Consider the following 12,551-nt stretch of genomic DNA (forward strand, 5'->3'; position numbering starts at 1 on the left):
TCCATTTAAGAGTTCTTAAAATTGAAAAAATTCCCTTAAAAAAATTGAAAAATTGATTACTGAAATGGAAATGTTATTATATGATTTTAAAAAATAATAAAAATACAAAATGTAGACTAATAATAAGTTATAAGATTGAGAATCTAATGTATGAATTTGACATTGATAAGACAGACATTTCAAATTATTATTCATACATTTCAAATATACGAGTGTTCAAAAATAAATAAATCATTAATTACAATAATTAAACCCATAAAATGGACTCAATTTTTCATTGAACTTAATTTAAATTCATTTCCCCGTAGGAAAAAAAAAGCAAGTCCACTTGACTCAATTTCTATCTTAATACTGATTGTACTTGCTTTTCAAACAAACAAAAAAAAACTGGTTGATTGGTTGTACTCACTTGAGACACAAGTAATAAGTTCATAGCACCGCAACAAGCCAAACTAAACTATATTTACAGATCTTAATGTAAAATTGAATACACTTGAGACACAGATCTTAATCAAGACATTGATTAGTTTGATTGATAAAGAATGGTGATAAGTTACTTCATTTCATTATCGGTAAGAGCAGAAAAATGTTTATGTAAAGTTATTGATCTTTAGCTTTAAGTAATATTGGTTTTATTTGATTAGATCACATCAAGTTGTTTATATAAAATATTGTTATTAATATAAACAATCACAACATAAATAATATATTTTTTAAACATTATAAAACTGTAAAATCGATTTAAATACCCACTTTAATAATCTTGATCATTATTAAAATAGGTTAAATTACTAATTTATTTCCTATTTAGTTCTTATAATTTGAAAAGTGATATTTTTAGTATTTATAATTATATGAACTTAAAGAAAATTAAAATACAAATTATAAAAATTAAAAAAAATACTTTTAAATTACAAGGACTAAAAGAGAATTAAAATATAAACTATAAGAACTAATCACTTTGGACTAAAAAGATAAAAAATATGAAAGTATAAAAACAAATAAATAATTTCACCATCAAAATAAACAATTCATTTAAAGATTCATTCATTCTACTTGAGTTTTCATGCTAATCCAAAATGAAAATATATTAATATTTATTGATCAGGCGCGAAGGGTTTAGTTCTTATTTTTAAGAAAATATAAAATAAGATGGGAAAAAGTCTCATTACATGCAAATCTAGCTCAATTTATTTTTAATATAAAGTTGGTCCAAATATTAATATCTATAAGATTATATATTGACTAGCACTCACAAGTCACAAGCAATGCACTGAGTGCCTATCACTTTTGGCGCTACCTTACCTAACCTAACATAACATGATCTCACGACCACACTCCTTTCACTCTCACTCATGACTTCCAAAACGCACCGTTTCACTACCTGTCACCGTCACCCTTCCACACCCGTCACCGGTTTCTGTGCCTCCTGTCTCCGTGAACGCCTCGCCGGCATCGATTCCTCCTCCGCCGAATCGCCGGAGCTCCGCCGCACCAAGTCCTTCTCTGGGCGCACCACCGACGCTCCCTCCTCCTCCGCCGCCCCGGAGCCCCGCCGCAGGTCCTGCGAGGTCCGACTGCCGCCGTTGGGAGGCTCGCTGTCGGACCTCTTCAACGTTGACGACAAGAAGAAGAAGCCTCCGAATCGGAATGCTGAGATCTGTTCCAGCACCACCGGCGGCGGAATCGGAGAGAAAGAGCGCGGCGACCCGGTTAGGGTTTCCGGCGATGATGACGGAGAGGGTAAGACGATGAAGGAGTTCATAGATCTTGAATTGCGGAGCAAAAAGAACACAGGGAGAGATTTCAGAGACATCGCGGCAAGTTTTCGCGAGGCTGCTTCCGTATTCAGCAAAAGGTTGATGAAATGGCGACGGAAGCAGAATGCGAAGAGAAACCGCTACAACGACGGCTTAGGCGCCGGCGCCGGCGTTGGTCCGGTCGAAAAGCTAGGGCTAAGGACATTGCATGAGGCCCAATCTGAGGTCGGAGAATACGGCATCGCGTTAGGTAGAAGATCGTGCGACACTGATCCGAGGTTATCCGTGGACGATTCGCGGTTTTCGTTCGAAGCTCCTCGAGCTTCATGGGACGGTTATTTGATAGGCAAAGCGTACCCTGGGGTTTCCCGAATGGTTCGTGTTGGTGATAGGGTTTTGCTTGAAGAAGAAGAAGAAGAAGAGGGAGAAGAGAGTTTGGAGAATGGTGAAGAGTGTTGTCCTGGTGGTTCAGCTCAGACTAAACATTACTACTCGAATTGGCATAGGAGGAGGAGGAGTTTCGATAGGTCGAATTCGCGTAGGAAGTCGTCAATGGGGGAAGTTGATGAATTGAGAGCGATATCTAATGCTAAGGTTTCCCCTGCGACCACTGAGTTGTTCTATGGTGCAAAGGTGTTGATCACTGAGAATGATTTGAGGGATGCGAATTTGAAACCAATTAATAGTGTTCAATCTGATAATGTAATGGGTTCTGCTTCCAAGGATGATGCTTGTGATGTTGCAATTGGGGATGATCAAAAGGGATTGAACAGGTTTCACAAATGGGGTAGGTTGTGGAGTAAGTTGGGGTTAATGCAGAAGAGAAGGGAAGATAGGTTGGAAGAAGGAGAGTATGCTGGTGGTGGTGGTGGTGATGTGGTTGATAAGCCAATTGCAGAGTCTTGGCAGAAGCTGAGGAGGGTAGTTAATGGACAAGTGAGTGAGTCGGTTAGCCAGAAGCTTATTCGTAGCTATAGTGTTAGTTGTAGAGATTCTAGTAGAACCGCGGGTTTAGTCAGTGGCTTTGTGGGTTCTGAGACTAAAGGCCATGTTTTCAATGGAAGGCAGAAGTTTATGCTTCAGAGAAACCGGAGTGTTAGGTATTCACCAAGTAATGTTGACAATGGCTTGTTAAGGTTCTATTTGACACCCTTGAAAAGCTATAGGAGAAGCAGATCTGGAAAGAGTAGTTTAAAGAGTTCAAATCCCACAGCCAGAAGTTTCTTTTGAGGCTGTAACTAGTGGAATGTGGTTGTAAAAACATATATAATGAAATTGTTTCTTGTCCTTGCGATAAAGCACTTCACATTGTTAGATTGCATCACATTTGAAGATATAACTGTTGAAATCTGGCGGGTTGCAGCTGTTCTCATGATGTTGGTAGCAGAATAAAACATTCATACTGCGATACTATTGGCATTGTGAATTTCTGATTGCATACTATCATAAGAGTAAAGATGTAGGTTAAGTTTTTAAAGCCTGTTCAGCTAGCAGAGAGTATTAAGCTTTATCCTCCAATTATGGTTCAACTATGCTATTGTTATGGAAGCATGAACTAAGACCACTTGTAAATTTCTGTAACTATTATGAATTTATGATTATGAACCTAATTTCTGTTTTTTTTCAGTGTGTAACTTTTCTCTTTATTTTAAATTAAAATTATATGCTTTAAATGATTTAAATGTTCTTATTCTTGTTTTATAAACTTGAAATTAGAAGGAAAAAATGGGTGTAAGCCTATTTGATTGCTATAATAACAATATAGGATTGTCAATTAATTTTATGTGAAATTTCATAAACGATCTGTTTGACAATGGGCTTTGCAAAATTCAAGCGATAGGAGAGAGCAAATTTGATCATTTAACAAGATTTCTTGAATTTATACAAGAGCAGACTGATTATTCCTTCCCTTTTATCATCAATATATAATCAAACACTAAACGCAACAAAATGCTACTTCACCATGTAGCATGAACAAGTTTCCTAGCATGTACTACAACTACAGTCACACAATCAGTTCATGTGTCATGAGAATAACACTGGCATTCACTCACTTTACAGTGTAAAATTATTCAACATCAAAACCCTTCTCCCTAAGTTCAGTTTTGACCTCATTCTTCATCCTCAACCACAGCTTCTGAGCTTCCTCATCAAAATTCTCCTTATCACTCTCAGCCATCCCTTTTGGACTAGTAGATGTTCCAATCATCCCTCCCTCGGCGATGAACCCCTTCAATGCTTCTTCGTGCTCCTTCAGCCGTGGCTTCAGTTTCTCCCACCCCAGTGATGAATTGTTATTGTAGAGCCACAGAGCCCCAAGTACTGCATAGGTGCAAAGTAAGCCCTTCCCAACACGTTTGAAAAAGTGGTAGTCTTCGCTTTCCAACCCAATATTCTTCAGGTATTTCTTAGCATGCATTGAACTCAGCAGATGAAAACCTGGATTGGAAGATAAGAATATAAAACAAAACAAATGCAATCAAACAAAAAGGAAACTGAGTGTCTGTTTCAGACATTTCATCAAACACCTGATAAGCAAAACACAGTTTCAGACATTTCATCAAACACCTGATAAGCAAAACACAGTTTCAGCTGAAAACGAAAGGATTCACTGTATTGAACATAAGAAAGGTACCTGTTTTGGGGTCCCGAAAACGCTTAGGGAACATTGCAATAGTTCAAGTTTGACAAGTGTCCTAGATTAGGGTGGGGGGTATTTCTTTGTTGATGATAACCTTTAGAATAATGATAACCTTTAGAATCAAAAGCTGGCAATAAGGTAATGGGGTTGCTAGAAACTAAAAATTTTATGATTGAAATTTGAAAACTTAGATTTAACAATGAATCTAACAGATGAGCATCAAGGGAACCGAACACGTCGAAAATTCGTGGTTGTAAGTGAAAATTGTCAAAGCATTGTTATAGGTTTGGCACATTCTCAGAAAATTCCACGTTTGTCTTAATTAATTGGATGGACACGCACTTCCCTTTCCCCCCCTAAAAATAAAACGTAAGCTCACAAAAAAGGTTCATGGAACATTTGTTTATTTGAAGCAAAAAATGAAAATTTGATGAGATGTGTGAAAAAATTTTACCCATGTAAATGATACGCTTTGAGAAAATTCCCGTGGGATTCTAAACACATTAAGTTGTATTTTGTTGTTTTTCTATTTTTGGGGGTCTTGGACATACTTTTTTGTTTTGTAGTAAAAAGACATTTATTTACACATTTAGAAAAAAAATATTCTCAATTAGTTTTGTTTTATGCTAATATATATGAGCAAACATAAAGTCATAAAGTTTAAGGTGGTGTTTGATTTAGGGTGGAAGGAGAAAAACATGAAAAAAAAAATTTGTATTTTTTATATGAATTCACATTTTTTATCCTCTATTTTAATTAAAAAATTTCTCTTCTATTTTTATCCTCTAAATTAAACAGACCCTAAAAGAACTTATTACACTATTAAGTCTTTCAATATCTTATTCTAATTTAACTTAATGATTTATTTTTGGTGAAAACTATATTTTAAATCAAGTTTTCAAAAATAAATCACTTAATTTTTTAAAATAGTTTAATTTTCAAGTATTGTTGGATAAAAACTTCTATAATGGTTATCAGAAATCATTTCTTGCTTGATTTTTAAAATAATTATTACACCGGTCTATTCGCTAATGACCCAATTGGAGAGGAAGCTTCACTAGAACAATAACTTGGGTCGATGTCATTAGATGAGCCCAAGTTTGTAGGCCTCAAAAGATGAAGATTAAATCAAGACATTCACTTTTTGTACTTCTCTACCTGTTTCTTGCGCTTTCCATTTTAATTGTGTAGATAAAATGGTCCTCAATGAGTTTTTGCACTTCTCTACTTGCTTCTTGCCCTTGAATGTTCTCTCGCTCTCTCTCACTCTCTCTCTCTCTCTCTCTCAACTCTAAGAGGCTGTGAAGATGGTTTCGGAGTATGGACCCAATGGGTCGCCGTCAAACACTTGTGAGAGTACTTAATTAATGTGATCTTTTAGATTTAGATAGAATGAAATTAAATAACAATGGACTTGTGGTTTGTCCCCATATTAAGGCCAAAGAGAAATGTTAACAAGATACTCTTTCTTATCTACACTCTTTTAAACACACAAAATTTGTTTTATCAAGAAACAGAAACGAAAAAAATATATATTAAGTAAACATTGAACAAACACAATTTTGATATTTATTAGAGTCACAAATATATTTTAATCCGTTATTAATGGTTTAAGTAGAGTCCGAATTTTGTCTTGCACATTCGTGTACTTTCCAAGTTCAGAAATGTCAAGTATTTTAAGCTGGGGGATTTTAGCTAAGGCACAAGAATGAAGATTAAATAATGTTCATTCCAATAAATTCAATGGTTCAAATTCAGAATCTGAATTTTGCAGTTTTTTGCATTGTATTTAGTGGACTTAATGATGGCGGAAGCTTATACAATTTTTGGGATTAGGCATTCACTGTGATTTTAAAGCATAAATGACATAATCCAAACGACAAGTGCAAAGAAACTTTGCCTAATGAATCAAGTCAATAAACCCAATATTTCTGAGAACCAATGTGTGCATTCTATAATACAAATTAAAACACGACACGATGTTAGAGGAAAGTTAGCGATCTCTAGATTGTGCTAGGGGTTAATCACATTAATAATTAATGACCAGCGAATAGCATAGCAAACACTAAAATAGCTACTATAGAAAGGCCTCTGTTAACAACCTTTGCAACCTTAAGAGGAGGAAGTGCTGGTGGCTGAAGTTCAGTAGGAATGGTGTTTAATAGATCACCAGGCAGGATCATGGGACTCCCTGCAAATTACAAATAGTTACATTAAGTTTCAAGTTTTGCTTACCAAAAATAATGTTTTAGTCATACAGTAACTGAAATTATAGTTTGCTAAGATAAAGAAAAGACATTTAGAATGGAATAACTCACTCATGAATCTACTTGCAGTGGCTAGAAAATCCGTCACGATTCCATCAACCTTGGCAGTTTGGATATAAGTTGCAATCTTGACATCAGGATCAGACCAATAGTCAAATGCCAGGGTTGTGTATTCATTTTTGAGATTATGGACTACTACTGTGAGGTTTGCATCTTTCAACTTTTGAAAAACATTTGTCATTCCTACTAAGAAGGAAGCAGATACTTTGATAGCTGAGGGTTTTTGGAAGATTCATTGCCTCCACATGCTTCTTTATTTCTTCCACTGTTTGTCTTGGTACATCACTCACTTAATCATTCAATAACATAACCCTTTGTAAGATGGGATGTCCTTAAACTTGGATAGAACTGAGCTATCATCTGATTGAATCAGAACTTGTTGTTTGGCTTGCTTATCAAAGGTGGCATTGCTCAAAACAGTGCTGACAGCATCTACAATGTCAAGACTTTTTTTGGATGCACGGTAGGCACACATTCTGTGAGGAAAACAGAGTTAACAATAGTAACAATTTTTTCAAATAGAAGTTTAAGGAGGTTGGTAATACTCTTGCACACTCATTCAAACACACTTTATTAGTGGTTGAAATTTATTAAAAACTAGAAAATAAGGGGAAAAAAACTCATTAACAAAAGTTTGTGCTTTTTAATGAAGTTTAACCAATAGTAGAGATTCTGTTTGAAAGAGTGTATTGCTAACAGCAAAAGCATTATGGGGAAGTTAGGAAAGTTGCTCACTTACAGGGGTAGAACTACATGCATCTCAAAAGGGGCATCCATCCCCCCTAAAGAATCAAAATCCCTTAGTAACTGCACCTAAAATAGAAAATTGCCCCCCCATCAGCTTTTAACTTTTAACGTGTTAAGTTTAATATTACAACTTTCTTCTTCATGCCTCTTTACAATAATCCTGTGTTAATTTTTTCGCCCCCCTTAACTTTTTTCTCTAGTTCCGTCCCTGCTCACTTGTATGTTTGACCAAAATGCCAGGAAATGCCTTAGTCTTGGCTAACTCCAAAAATTTTGAGGGTGACAAATTTATCGTTGGTCTTGTTTGCAGGGTTTCTTAGGAAACCATTGCCTTAACTAACCATTTTAAGCTGAAACAAGAATTTTATACTTAAGTTTATTGTTGAAATCTTAAAAGCTGAAGCTGAACTTGAAGTCTTCAACTTCTATAAAAGTATTTACGTTTTAATGTCTGAATCTCACTCCATATAAGGTCAAAGGAGAAAATTCCACTTTTTGGTTGAAGTTCTGGGACATTGGGATGAGATTGATGAACACCCTGAAGCACCGGTTTAAGAGCTGATTTAGAAACCATAGAAAAAAATTTATGTGTTCTGGAATTTGGAGAGACCACATCCAGGAATCGTTAAGCACTGCTGAGCCATTGGTATGCTGTGCGCAGTCTTAGCAGAGTGTAGACACCGTTTGGAGAGGCATCCCAAACGACCAAGTCAGGTATTAATAGAGACTACATATTTCATTCTTCACTTCAGTAGATAAAGGAGTAGCTAACTTGTGCCACTGCCACATCCCTCCCTCATGGATATCACAAAGAGATAATTGCACATCTTGTATATGAACTTCAATTTATGATGTAGTAAGGAAAGACAGAATATAATTGGAAAGATATATTTTGACACCCTAATGCTAATAGACACCTAGTGAGAGAGAAAAATATAGGTAAGATAGACAGTATAATGTGATAGGAAGAGAGAGATAGAAAGAAATGAGAGTTGTTGGTGGGGTGTTTGAAATATTGGGGTGTTAAAATATCACCACTCAAAATAATTAATGTTTGATGCTTAAGATTTTTGAGTAATACTGATTTTAATAATAGCATCTCATGCAATGCCTAATTAGAACAAGTTTGTTTATTGGGAACAATTAGGTAAAGTTCACATAGCAATTTAACTCACTGAGATGAAATTTTATGTAATATGGCATCTACATGCAACGGAGCAAGTATTGGTTAACTTTAATTCCTGCATGTTGATGAGAAAGATCAGACACATAATAGCAATGGTGATAATAACAATTTTACATCATTTTTTCAAGGATTTGACACAAGAGCTTACAGTGTAGGTGAAAAACAAGACTACAAGTGAAGGAAACTTCCAATGTGATGTATAATGAAACTACTTCCAATGTACAACTTAACCCACTTTTCAGCGCAGAGTTCCCACAGGTCTCTTATATGTATACAACATAGACACCACAAGGAATGCTATCAAGTTCACTACACTTAGCAATGCCAATAGCCAGAAGAAATAATCTATGTGACCAAAGTTTAGATTATCAGGTATCCACCCTGGACTTCCATTCCTAGTGCTGATCTTTGTCACAATTGTCACAAGCAGAGAGCTCAAGTACTGTCCAAGCGCAACAGTGGTAAGTGAGAGAGCAGAACAAAAGCTTCGCATAGCATCAGGGGCTTGCTCATAGAAGAACTCCAACTGACCAATGAAATAGAAGACTTCTGCACAGCCTATGATGAAATATTGAGGAACCTGCCAAAATATTGTCATTGGTATCTCCTCAAGTTGATAGTAGTTGTGCCTCCTCACCATTCTAAGCCGTATGAGCTCCAATATTGCTGCAGCTACCATGGAAAATATGGATATGAAGAGGCCAATTCCCATTCTCTGGAGCTGAGTTAGGCCATTTTTGTTCCCAGTGAACTTTGTAGCAATTGGCACAATGATCCTGTCATACACTGGGACCCAAAATATGACACTGAGGGTGTCAAAGATGGACAGTGAAGCTGGTGGGATTTTGAAAGTGGAGTTGCCAACACGAGTGTCCATGGTTTGTCCTTGCAACACAAATAAGGTGCTCATTTGACCATAGACAGTGGAAAATATGATGCCAGTGGCCCATACAGGAAGTATTCTTAAAATGGATTTCAGCTCTTCCACTTGAGTTACAGTGCAAAGTCTCCAAGGGTTTGTTGATTCCTTCACTTTATCTGACTGTGCTAGCACTGCTGCTTTGTCAAAAAATCTGTTACACACAACAAGAAAAGTGAATAAAAATTAGATAAGTCAAATAATAGGTTAATGTCTAATGACAAAACTTAGATACACTTCAGGTGTTTTTTGTATTGTTCTCCAATCAAAATTGAAATTTCATTTCAGTAATCCATTTAAAAAGGTTAGCATTAAAGAAAAATGTAGACTACCAAGATGAAACTCTAATTTTGATTAAGGAACAACACCAAAAACACTCCAGAAACTGTACCTAAGTTTTGTCCAATGTCTAATAGATCGAAAGAAACACTTGGAACAGCCCTTATATAATTTGCAAGGATAATATTTTCATTTTCTCACTGAACAATTGAAAACCAGTGGTCGTAAGATTGTCCTATTTTGATATGATAGCATGTAAATGGCATGAATGTAGACTAAATCCCTGCCTCTTGCATTCTATACTATATAATGCAAGTGTGACATCAAAATTGCTTCTTATTGAGTAAGCAAAATCCACTACTTTGTCATCTAGAAATCTGTTGCCATTTCTTCATTTACCTTAGCTCATTTGTGTGGTCAAGCTTTCGGCTTCCTTTTATAGCAGATTCAGTTTCAGCAGTCTCATATAAAAGTGACTCGTCAGCAGGTACTTCAACATTGTATTTTCTTATGGATGCCATTACCACCTGACAGATTCTAGTGATGGCACTGCCTCCAGGCTTCTGATTCCTATACAACCTAGTGCCTGAAAAGAAACTCACCACAGCAATTGCCATGGCTACAGCAGGAATACCAAAGCCCCATCCCCAACCCACATTATCTTGTATCCAAACCAATAGAGAAGATGCAATAAGAGCGCCAATGTTGATTGAAAAATAGAACCAATTGAAGAAAGAACTCTTGCGTTCCTTCTCAGCCGAGTCAGTGTCATCAAACTGATCTGCTCCATAGGATGAGACACAAGGCTTAATGCCACCGGTGCCAAGAGCAATAAGGTAAAGAGCTAGGAAGCACACTGCACTCTCTAGAGTAGTAGCACGACAATTTTCATCTCCATGTCCATGACATGTTGGTTTTATGCCAGGAACTGATGCAGACAATGTCAAGAGTGTCATTCCCTGTCAATAAGATTTTTAGATGTTGTTTGACAGGCAAGAAGATACAATTTCACAAAAAAATTGGACCAGTTTGCACACATTATTGTTTTGTTGATTGACTTCACAGCACAAATTCTGTAACATTTTTGTGGGGGATCTAGGAAATATGAATATGACACAAGATACATATACAATACAACATAACAGTTTAAATATAATTATTGTGATATTCTAATTAGTTTTGACTTAAAAGTTATAAAAATGCATCAACAAATATTTGAAATGTCTATGCAATCTGATATAGTGAAATTATTACATGATTTAGGACCACCACATGTAATAGAATTTTCCAATTTAAAAGACAGAATCAATAAAACTTAATTACATGTCATATGGAAATTTGTCCAGACCATGATAGTCTCGGATCATGTAATATTTTCTACTGGTATATATGTATCTGACATGGTTACAACACTAAAGGTTTAGAAATGTCTGAGCTTTAGGTGGAAATTCTCTTTCTTCATTCTAATTAATTTAAATCCTCTTTCTTCATTCTAATTTATTTATTTGGAATCAATATTAAATCTCAAAGTGATCATAGACAAATTTTCAACAAAACCCCAGTTTCAGTGCCCACTCAATGAGTACCAAATCCATATCCCTTTTTCAGGAAGAAGTCAGTAATCATAGACAATTGAAGAGACCATACTCACAATAGCATAAATTATTGAAAAAACAGCAATTGTCCAATATCTTCCAAGGTAGGAATCAGCCAAATATGCCCCAATCAATGGTGTGATATAGCAAGTTCCACTCCAATTAGAGACATTCTTGGAAGCAGTAGCACTATGCTGATTTAGCCGGTTCTTGAAATAAAGCACCAGGTTTGTGCTCATCCCATAATAAGCCAATCTCTCACAACATTCGTTTCCTGCAAATAGAAGCTTGAAACGATAAATATTTCACACACAACACAGTACATACACATCACATCCTACCTTGGACTTAAACGAACACAACAATTACCTAAGATATAGGGGCAGGCTTTCCAGGTTCCAGTTTCCTTTTTATTAGCTGGATTTCCACAGTAATCGACTGTTCCATCTTTCGTGTAACCATCATCCTCTGCCATTGTGATTCAAAACTAGTACACACTAGCCAATTGTTCACTTGCAATTGCAACCAACCAAGCAGCACGGAAATTGACAAACTAAAACACCAACAACAGAAAACAACAAATTACTGATAAAGGTCAAAATTGAACATTAAAAGAAAACAAAAAGAAACAGTTTTATTTTTTTAGCAATCTCAGTTATAACTAAGTCACAACACTTTTCTGGTCTTTGGCTAAAGAACAAAATTCCAGCAACCAGTTTTTGATTCTGATGATGAGTTATATTCAGTTCCTTTAAAAAGAAAGCAGTCAATTCAAGAATAACAGAAAGGTTCAAGATTCAAATACATGAATCCATATATCAGTAGAAGTTAAAAGAAAAAGAAAAACTTCAAATCTGACTGCAACCACTGATAAAGTCTCAGAAAGATAAACCCCAGATCAGAATACAAAAGCAAAGAATGGAATCAAATAAGTGCATCTCTAACCTTAAGCATAGAAAAAAAAAAGTGCATCTCTAACCTTAAAGTTGGCAACTCAAGCAAGCATCATCCAGCAAGATGTAATAAATATTGACAATGGTGTGTATATATACACTTGATGCAGTAATGATGGGTACCTACTTTTTAGTTTTTGGTCT

At 35.8% G+C, this 12,551-nt stretch overlaps 4 protein-coding genes across 7 annotated transcripts; 1 reads left to right on the plus strand and 3 right to left on the minus strand.

The window, feature by feature from the left end:
• Positions 1-1,256: 1,256 nt before the first annotated feature.
• Positions 1,257-3,379, plus strand: LOC100782038 (protein OCTOPUS-like). The gene has a single exon (XM_003552911.5). It carries the CDS (start codon positions 1,356-1,358, stop codon positions 2,988-2,990), a length of 1,635 nt encoding a protein of 544 aa, XP_003552959.1. The 5' UTR covers positions 1,257-1,355; the 3' UTR covers positions 2,991-3,379.
• A 216-nt stretch (positions 3,380-3,595) lies between these two features.
• On the minus strand, positions 3,596-4,842 carry LOC102669137 (uncharacterized). Of its 3 annotated transcripts, none has more exons than XM_006603070.4 (2): positions 4,396-4,842; positions 3,596-4,199 (listed from the first exon to the last, which is right to left on the minus strand). In XM_006603070.4, the coding sequence occupies exons 1-2, from the start codon at positions 4,427-4,429 to the stop codon at positions 3,829-3,831; spliced, it is 405 nt and encodes a 134-aa protein (XP_006603133.2). In that variant the 5' UTR covers positions 4,430-4,842; the 3' UTR covers positions 3,596-3,828. The 3 variants fall into 3 exon arrangements, with proteins under 3 accessions (XP_006603133.2, XP_025982426.1, XP_040868015.1); XM_026126641.2 differs by having other exon boundaries at positions 3,596-4,288; positions 4,396-4,501; XM_041012081.1 differs by lacking the exon at positions 4,396-4,842 and adding an exon at positions 4,289-4,331.
• A 1,487-nt stretch (positions 4,843-6,329) lies between these two features.
• Positions 6,330-8,716, minus strand: LOC100782575 (glycerophosphodiester phosphodiesterase GDPDL6). The gene is made up of 3 exons (XM_014771121.2): positions 8,651-8,716; positions 6,720-7,204; positions 6,330-6,592 (listed from the first exon to the last, which is right to left on the minus strand). Exons 2-3 carry the CDS (start codon positions 6,907-6,909, stop codon positions 6,438-6,440), a joined length of 345 nt encoding a protein of 114 aa, XP_014626607.1. The 5' UTR covers positions 6,910-7,204; positions 8,651-8,716; the 3' UTR covers positions 6,330-6,437.
• A 120-nt stretch (positions 8,717-8,836) lies between these two features.
• On the minus strand, positions 8,837-12,551 carry LOC100777724 (protein NRT1/ PTR FAMILY 8.1). 2 transcript variants are annotated; one of them, XM_003551248.4, is made up of 5 exons: positions 12,434-12,551; positions 11,824-12,007; positions 11,511-11,728; positions 10,259-10,818; positions 8,837-9,734 (listed from the first exon to the last, which is right to left on the minus strand). In XM_003551248.4, exons 2-5 carry the CDS (start codon positions 11,927-11,929, stop codon positions 8,900-8,902), a joined length of 1,719 nt encoding a protein of 572 aa, XP_003551296.1. In that variant the 5' UTR covers positions 11,930-12,007; positions 12,434-12,551; the 3' UTR covers positions 8,837-8,899. The 2 variants fall into 2 exon arrangements, with proteins under 2 accessions (XP_003551296.1, XP_014626606.1); XM_014771120.2 differs by having other exon boundaries at positions 12,400-12,467.

Source organism: Glycine max, chromosome 18, assembly GCF_000004515.6.
Source record: "Glycine max cultivar Williams 82 chromosome 18, Glycine_max_v4.0, whole genome shotgun sequence".
In the NCBI taxonomy this organism is placed as follows: domain Eukaryota; kingdom Viridiplantae; phylum Streptophyta; class Magnoliopsida; order Fabales; family Fabaceae; genus Glycine; species Glycine max.

Coding starts and splice junctions, on each gene's coding strand:
- LOC100782038 (XM_003552911.5), top strand. CDS start 1,356: ATGACTTCCAAAACGCACCGTTTCACTACCTGTCACCGTCACCCTTCC.
- LOC102669137 (XM_006603070.4), bottom strand. CDS start 4,429: ATGTTCCCTAAGCGTTTTCGGGACCCCAAAACAG. Junction 4,200..4,395: donor TTTTCGGGACCCCAAAACAG/GTACCTTTCTTA, acceptor CTTCCAATCCAG/GTTTTCATCTGCTGAGTTCA.
- LOC100782575 (XM_014771121.2), bottom strand. CDS start 6,909: ATGACAAATGTTTTTCAAAAGTTGAAAGATGCAAACCTCACAGTAGTA. Junction 6,593..6,719: donor CACTGCAAGTAGATTCATGA/GTGAGTTATTCC, acceptor TGTAATTTGCAG/GGAGTCCCATGATCCTGCCT.
- LOC100777724 (XM_003551248.4), bottom strand. CDS start 11,929: ATGGCAGAGGATGATGGTTACACGAAAGATGGAACAGTCGATTACTGT. Junction 11,729..11,823: donor AGCCTGCCCCTATATCTTAG/GTAATTGTTGTG, acceptor TTCTATTTGCAG/GAAACGAATGTTGTGAGAGA. Junction 9,735..10,258: donor GACCACACAAATGAGCTAAG/GTAAATGAAGAA, acceptor TGTGTGTAACAG/ATTTTTTGACAAAGCAGCAG.